At 40.3% G+C, this 8,555-nt stretch overlaps 1 protein-coding gene across 1 annotated transcript; it reads left to right on the top strand.

The window, feature by feature from the left end:
- Window positions 1-513: 513 nt before the first annotated feature.
- Window positions 514-8,171, top strand: LOC142613404 (uncharacterized). The gene is made up of 2 exons (XM_075785761.1): window positions 514-1,459; window positions 7,571-8,171. Exons 1-2 carry the CDS (start codon window positions 638-640, stop codon window positions 7,982-7,984), a joined length of 1,236 nt encoding a protein of 411 aa, XP_075641876.1. The 5' UTR covers window positions 514-637; the 3' UTR covers window positions 7,985-8,171.
- The last annotated feature ends 384 nt before the right edge of the window (window positions 8,172-8,555 follow it).

Genomic DNA, 8,555 nt, shown 5'->3' with positions numbered 1-8,555 from the left:
TCTAACTGTGTTTGTTGCCTGAAAACAAAAATTTAACTGGGATATTTTGATTTTGAGCTTGGAAACTACTTGCGCTTCGTATACATACAGGATTTGTGTGTTGTTTCTAAGAGGTAAGCTTTAAAATGAATCGTGTACAGGAAATATTAATGTTTAAGATAAAGAGTGGACTGCATTGAAGAACAAATTAAAATATTTGCCAACGTAAACAATGCAGCTTTCTCTCTCTTTTCTTTGACAATGAAAAAAAAAGATTTGTGATTTTGGTATTCATCATCAAGTAATAATTCTTTTGGTTTTTATTGGGTCCTTACTAATGTGATTTAAATATATATATATATATATATTAGAATTTTGTATGTAATTATTTCTATGAAAAAAAAAAACATAGTCGAGTACTAATGGCAATGGGATGAATATTTCTAAAATGCCACGTCATCATTTCCACATCAGCGGGTAACACAGTAACTTACAAATTTTTTTTTTTTTGGTTTGTGTGTGTGTAAAATAATTAAGAAAAAAGCATTATTTAGCACCAAAAAATAAAAAAGCCCAATTATTTCAGAGGTATTTTTTTCTTCCTGGAAAGTGGAAACAAAGCCCTAGCGAGAGAGAGAGAGAGAGAGAGAGAACGGAGATGGAGCTACTGAAGCAAGAGATCCTGAAGAAGAAACAATCTCTGAAAGAAGACACAGGCGGCCGTAAATTCTTCAAGCGCTCCGAGCTCGAACAGAAACAAATCCAGAAGCTTCTCGACCAAGAGAAACTCGAACTCCAAGCCAAATCTAACCGCCAATCCTCTTCTTCAACCACCACTACCAACGCCTCCGCCACCGCCAACACATCCTCCACAACCGACTCCACAGCCGCCGCCGCCACGTCATCCCTCACCGACGAACAAAACATCGATAACCTCGTTCTCCCTCGACAAGAAGTGATCCGCCGCCTCCGTTTCCTCAAGCAACCGATCACTCTCTTCGGCGAGGACGATACGGCTCGGCTCGACCGGTTGAAGTACGTGCTTAAAAACGGTCTCTTCGAGGTCGATAGTGATATGACTGAAGGACAGACGAATGACTTTCTTCGCGATATTGTGGAGCTGAGGAAGCGGCAGAGGAGTGGGATGATGAGCGAGAGGAAGAGGCAGAAAGGAGAGGAGGAGAAAACGGAGGATAAAGACGGAGGTGGAGGAGAAGATGAATTGAGCGGCGGAGAGGGCGGCTCTGACGGCGGTGTCGATAACGATAAGGATTTGAAGCGAATGAAGGCAAATTTCGATGAATTGTGTGAGGAGGATAAGATTCTGGTGTTCTTTAAGAGGCTATTGACTGAGTGGCGCCAGGAATTGGATGAGATGGGCGAGGCCGAGAAGCGGACCGCCAAGGGGAAGTCTATGGTGGCCACTTTTAAGCAGTGTGCTCGGTATTTGAATCCGCTGTTCAAGTTTTGCAGGAAGAAGGTGAGTGCTTTTGAATGATATTTCCAACCTTGGATTTTGTTTGGTTCTGTTAGTTGCCATTGTTAAATTTTTATTGATTCACTTGCTTTTTTAGTATGAGTAGCTTATGAATATGTGAATTGAAGTATTATTGAGAACTAGGGTCGTAAAACTATTTGACTTGTGATCCCGTGTTGGGTTCCAGGCTCATTGGGCGTTTGTAACTTTATTATATATATATATATATATATATATATATATATATATAAACAAATGGAGAGGCTTGTTATTTTGTTATATTGTATAGAAAGGAGTGTGATTTGTTGATCAATTCATTTTCAACCCCATCTTAGACCCTTTACTGTATGAACCAAATAGATGTGTGTGGAATCATTAGTTGCTTGGGTTTACTTCAGTGTTGAAGGTTTATTAAGTGCCGATCAGTTTGTTGATAGGCTTTGAGTTTGACGGACTTTTATGATGACATTTTATAGCATTGTTGGGACCTAGGGGAGACTGGAGAAGGATATTTTGGAATCCTTTTAATAGGAATCTCATGACTTTGGCAGCTTTGAGAAGTCCTTGAATGCTTCCTTTATTACTTTTGTGCCTAAAAGACAGGTACTACTGTTTTTTTTTTTTTGATAGATAATCAGGAAATTTTTATAAAAGATAGAAAAAAGAGGAATATAAGAAGTTCATGATGATGAACAAGAAGCAGAAAAAGGAACAAACAGCTCAACAAACATAGAGAACTCAAGAAACTAAGCTAAGGGAGGACAAAAACTCAGAGAGAGAAGAGCGATCAGTGAAACCCCAACACTGAGACCACTCAAAAAGACTATGATAGCATAAAAGTTTTAACTCATCCAATGTCTTCTCTTTGTCCTCAAAGGATTGACGATTTCGTTCTAACCACACAATCCACATTAAGCACCCCGGAACCAAGTTCCAAATGTCCGAGTTGTGTTTTCCATACCACTGATGCCAGCAAGATAACAAACCCGCCACCGAATATGGCATCACCCAAAGAATACTAAAGGCCTGAAGCATAGAATACCAAAGGGAGTGGGTAACAGGACAATGAAGAAGAAGGTGATTAACCGACTCCCCATCACAACACATACAACACCTATTAGCTAAAGGGCGGCCCTTTAGCATTAGATTATCCAAAGTAAGGATCCGACCATGAGCGGCAGTCCACAGAAAGAACGCTACGCGCTTAGGAATCTTTGGTTTCCAAACACCCTTCCAAGGAAACAAGGAATTCGAGGCACCCCGAAACGCAAGGTAGTAAGACCGAGTGTCAAACTTACCATCCCCTTTTAGCCACCAGAGAAGAGTATCCCTCCTATTACCTTGAGGAATACGAGTTTGGATAAGCTGAAGGAGAGAATACGAAGCAGCCAACTCCCAATCTTCAAAGGCTCTATAAAACCTTAAATTTCACACTCTAACAGTACCCCCTTTTGGAGTCCACAAAACCTCAGAGATACAAGCATCTTTAACCGCTGAACACACATAGAGCTCAGGATAGATTTTTTAGAGTGTTATCACCAATCCACCTATCATGCCAGAAGCGGATACGAGTGCCTTCACTCACTACGAAAGACAAATGCTTAGAGAAACTCTCCCACCCTTCATTAATGCTTCTCCATAGGCCACACCCGTGAGACCTCCTGCAAACTTTAGTCCTCCACCCCCCTTGACCCTCCCCATATTTGTTGGAGATAACTCGCCGCCAAAGGTGCGTTACTTCATGACCATATCTCCACAGCCATTTCCCTAGGAGAGCTTGATTAAACGGCACCACCCTTCTTATCCCCAACCCACCCATCTCAGTAGGAAGGCACACCTTCTTCCAAGCCACCAAAGGATATTTGAAACACCCCTCAGAAGACCCCCAAAGGAAATTCCTCTGAATACTTTCCAATCTAGCCGCCACAGCTTTAGGAATAGTAAAAAGAGAAAGGAAATACATTGGGAGACTTGAGAGAGTACTCTTAATCAACATGAGCCTACCACCCTTAGATAAATATAGACGCTTGCACCCAGAAAGCTTCTTTTCCATTTTCTCTAAAATAGGATTCCAGATCGAGGTTGTCTTAAAGGAAGATCCCAGAGGCATCCCCAAATATTTCATAGGAAGACTGCCCACTCTACACTGAAGAATATTAGCCAAAGTATCTAGATTATTCACCTCCCCAACAGGGACAATCTCACTTTTACTTACATTGACCTTCAAACCCATAAAAGCCTGAAAACAAGACAACACCAACCTTATGGACAGCAGCTGTTCCCTAGAGGCATCACAAAATAAGATAGTGTGGTTGAAGAGGTAGAGAAGCTGTCTGGCTTGATGTGGTATACTACCCATGAAATTCCTTGGAATGCCTATGGAAGCTCCTTCAAGGATTAGTGTACTATGGAATTTTGTTAGAAAGGATGGAAAGGAAATTAACTAGATGGAAGAAATTTTATCTGAGGCCGGAAGGCCTCATGCTCTATAAGAGCACCTTATGTAGTTTATCTATCGACAACCTTGCTTCATTCACTATTCCTATTAATGTAGCAAATAGGATTGAGAAGCTCCAATGGAACTTCATATGGGGTGGGATGATTGAAGCATTTAAGTTTCATCTAGTATTTTTTTTTTTTGATAGGTAATCAGAGAACTTTTATAAATGATAGAAAAAAGAAATACAGGAAGTTCATGATGATGAACAACAAGAAAAAAAAAAGGAAAAAACAGAACACTAAACCGAGGTATTCAGGAAACTAAGTTAAGGGAGGACAAAAACTCAGAGAGAGAAGAACAATTTGTAAAACCCCAACAATGAGACCACTCCAAAAGACTACGATGGCATAAAAGCTTTAACTCAACCAACGTCTTCTCTTTGTCCTCAAAGGATCGATGATTTCGTTCCAACCACACAATCCACATTAAGCACCGTGGAACCAAGTTCCAAATGTCCGCGTTATGCTTCCCATGCCACTGATGCCAGCAAGATAACAAACCCGCCACCGATCTTGGCATAACCCAAAGAATACCAAAGGCTTGAAGCATAAAAGTCCATAGGGAATGGGTAACAGGACAATGAAGAAGAAGGTGGTTAACCGATTCTCCGTCATAGCAACACATACAACACCTATTAGCCAAAGGGCGACCCTTAAGCATTAGGTTATCCAAAGTGAGGATCTGACTATGAGCAGCAGACCACAGAAAGAACGCCACACGCTTAGGAATCTTTGGTTTCCAAATCCCCTTCCAAGGAAATAAAGAATTCGAAGCATCCCGAATTGCAAGGTAGTAAGACCGAGTGTCAAACTTACCATCCCTTTTAAGCCGCCAGTAAAGGGTATCTCTCTTATTACCCTGAGGAATACAAATTTGGATAAGCTGAAGTAGAGAATACGATGTAGCCAACTTCCAATTTTGAAAAGCTCTATAAAACGTTAAATTTCACACTCTAACAGTTCCCCTTCTGGAATCCACACAACCTCAGAGATATAAGCATCCTTGACCGCTGAACATACATAGAGCTCAGGATAGAGATCTTTTAGAGTAGCGTCACCAATCCACCTATCATGCCAAAAGCAGATATGAGTGCCTTCCTCCACTACAAAAGACAGATGCTTAGAAAAACTCTCCCATCCTTCATTAATGCTTCTCCATAGGCCACACCCATGGGACCTCCTGCAAACATTAGTGCTCCACCCCCCTTGACCCTTGCCATATTTTGAGGAGATAACACGCCGCCGTAGATGGGTAACTTCATGGCCATATCTCCACAGCCATTTTCCTAATAGAGCTTGATTAAACGGCACCACCTTTCTTATCCCCAAACCACCCATCTCAACGGGTTAGCACACCTTATCCCATGCCACCAAAGGATATTTGAAGCACCCTTCAGAAGACCCCCAAAGGAAATTCTTCTGAATACTTTCCAATCTAGCTGCCACAACTTTATGAATAGTAAAAAGAGATAAAAAGTACGTAGGGAGACTTGAGAGGGTACTCTTAGGTAACATGAGCCTACGACCCTTACATAATAGAGATGCTTCCACCCTGAAAGCTTCTTCTCCATCTTCTCCAAAATAGAATTCCAAATCGAGGCTGTCTTGGGAAGCATAGCTCTGATATTTGGGATTTGGTTCCAGGCTGCTTAATGTGGATTATTTAGACTGAACGGAATCGGCGGTCTTTTGAGAATGAGGGGAAAACTGTGGTTCAGTTATTACAGTTGTGCCAGCGGACCCTCTTTGATTGGTCTCGTTGTTGGGGTTTCTTGGATTGTTCTACCCTTATGAAATTTCTTACATCTCTTAGAATAGATTAGGGGCTGCTTTTGTCTTTTTGTTCATTTTTCCTTTGTTCACTACCATGAACTCTTTGTGTTTCTCTTGCTTTTATTTTATTAATAATATTCTCTTCTTACTTATCAAAAAAAAAATAAAAGTAGTTCCTAATGGCATCCCCAAATATTTCAGAGGCAAACTGCCCACTCTACAATGAAGAACATTAGCCAAAGCATCTAGATTATTCACCTCCCCAACATGGACAATCTCGCTTTTCCCTACATTGACCTTCAAACCCGTATATGCGTGAAAACAAGACAACACCAACCTTATGGACAGTAGCTGTTCCCTAGAGGCATCACAAAATAAGATAGTGTCATCAGCAAATAACAAATGAGAAATACTCACCCCAGCAGAGTTCATAGCTCCCACATGAAAACCCCGAATAAGATTACACTTCTCTATCTTTTTCAAGAGTCTACTTAAAACCTCCATTATCAAAAGAAACAACAGCAGGGATAAAGGGTCCCCTTGTCTCAACCCACGAGAGCTTCCAAAAAAACCTTCAGGGGATCCATTTACTAGGATTGAAAAACGGATAGATGAAACACATGCCTTAATCCACTCCCTCCATTTTGACCTAAAACCTATCCGGCCCAACAAATAAAACAAGGCCTCCTAGTTTACATGGTCATAAACTTTTTCAATATCCAACTTGCAGGCCACACCCGGAATTCTGCTCTTCAACCTACTAGCCAAGCATTCATTTGCAATAAGCACTGAATCCAGAATCTATCTTCCGCCAACAAACGAATTTTGAGTCTCAGATATGAGATTATCCAAAACTACCCTTAACCTATTAGCCAACACCTTGGACAGCAGCTTATACACACTACCCACCAAACTTATGGGGCGAAAGTCTTTAATGTTAACGGTATTACACTTCTTAGGAATTAAAGTGAGGAACGAAGCATTCAAAGACCATTCAAACATAGAGTGGCGATGAAAATTGTCAAAAAAATCCATTACATCATTTTCCACGACACTCCAACATTTCTGAAAGAAAGCCATGGTGAAGCCATCAGGACCAGGGGCTTCGTTAAATATTCAAGAACTGATCTTCTTCACATCTTCCCATCTGGTGTCTTGGCTTCCCTATAATGTGTGATTGCTGCAATTTTCAACTTCATATGCTTGGAGGAATTGGTGCCTGTTTTATTTTCTCTCTTAGTCTAAATGTGGTGTATAGGTTGTCAGAGATGTCCCTTTCTGCTCATAGATATCTATTTCAAGCCCCCTGTGATAGAAAGCCTGAAACTTTTGAGTTGTGACTGAACTTTACCTCATGAGTCTAGCATTTAGAAGGCCTTTTTATCGAGGCCTTGCTGGAAAACCATTTCAGTGCGTAAACCTCTCTCTCTGTCTCTCTTTGAGTACTTAGGAATTTTTTAACCTAAAATCTAATGTAATCCTGTCAATCCCTTTAAGACCTGATCTTAGGCTGCGGGACTCACAACAGCTAAATTTGTTGTCAGTTGTCTTTCCTTGTTGATTTTACTTTGAAACAAGTTCCAAGTTCCATACCTTGAAGCCTACATGGATCACCTCTCACAAGTCACAACTGATTATAAAATGCTGTATGTATTTCCAATTTTCACTATGTTTGAGAGGATATCCACATGATGCTGTGCATGTACATTTATATATACATACAAACAAACACATAAATCCTTTTCTTTTCTTTAAAATTTCTGGTTAGATTTGGTGTTGACTATTGTTGCTTTCTTTTGTATAAAGCACACTTTATTGGGCTCATGTTAATTCTCTTTATAGGTTCTTCCTGATGATATTCGCCAAGCATTGATGTTGGTGGTTGAATGCTGCTTGAAGCGAGACTACTTAGCTGGAATGGACCATTATATTAGGCTTGCCATTGGAAATGCACCTTGGCCTATTGGTGTCACTATGGTTGGTATCCATGAACGTTCTGCCCGTGAGAAGATCTACACCAATAGCGTGGCCCACATTATGAATGACGAGACAACTAGGAAGTACTTGCAATCAGTGAAAAGATTGATGACCTTTTGCCAACGACGGTACCCAGCATTGCCATCCAAAGCTGTTGAGTTCAACAGCCTGGCAAATGGTAGTGACTTACAATCTCTGCTAGCAGAAGAGAGGATTTCTGGGGGTAATCTAGCCTCTGAGGAAAGGCTTCGGATAATGCCTGCTCCAAATGAGAGCTAGCTGTTATGTATTCTATGATCTGTTTATGGTATATTATTGCATTTCAATGTTCCATGTGCCATCCAATTCTAAGCTTTGAATGGTAAAATCCAAACTCTTTGAACATGGATATTTTTCATTGATTGTGTACCAATATAAGTGCAGAAAGTGAAGTTTTAGAGAATAAATACTTAAATGCTTTCGTTTATATATATGTTTTTTTTTTTGGTCCTTTAATTCATTCTTATGTGGGGAAAGGTAGCTAAGAACATTACATTATTATTATGTAGTGCTCCATGAGTTCTTTCACTGTGTTGGGTCATGACTCATGGGGTGTTCCTTAGGAAAGGGGATTTTTTTTTTTTTTTTGAATAGGGACAGTTATATATACTTTTGGATAATCAGTGACAAGAAACATATATAAAGCCCTGAAGTGGGGAAAAAAAAAATGAAGCTCCTACAGAATAGTCTCGGCTTCACCCATGCCTGAATTGGACGCAGAATTCCAAGAATCTCACTCTCTTACTATAACTAATATAATATTAATATTGTTATGATTTTGTGACAATGATTGTGGTGTTTTGGACTGTTG

Source organism: Castanea sativa, chromosome 10, assembly GCF_040712315.1.
Source record: "Castanea sativa cultivar Marrone di Chiusa Pesio chromosome 10, ASM4071231v1".
Lineage (NCBI taxonomy): Eukaryota > Viridiplantae > Streptophyta > Magnoliopsida > Fagales > Fagaceae > Castanea > Castanea sativa.
Note: the sequence above shows the minus strand (reverse complement) of the source record. Positions and strands in the feature narration are given on the sequence as shown.

Excerpts from the sequence above, each read along its gene's own strand:
- LOC142613404 (XM_075785761.1), top strand. The coding sequence starts at position 638 with ATGGAGCTACTGAAGCAAGAGATCCTGAAGAAGAAACAATCTCTGAAA. Across the intron at positions 1,460-7,570 it reads TCAAGTTTTGCAGGAAGAAG|GTTCTTCCTGATGATATTCG; the intron begins GTGAGTGCTTTT and ends TTCTCTTTATAG.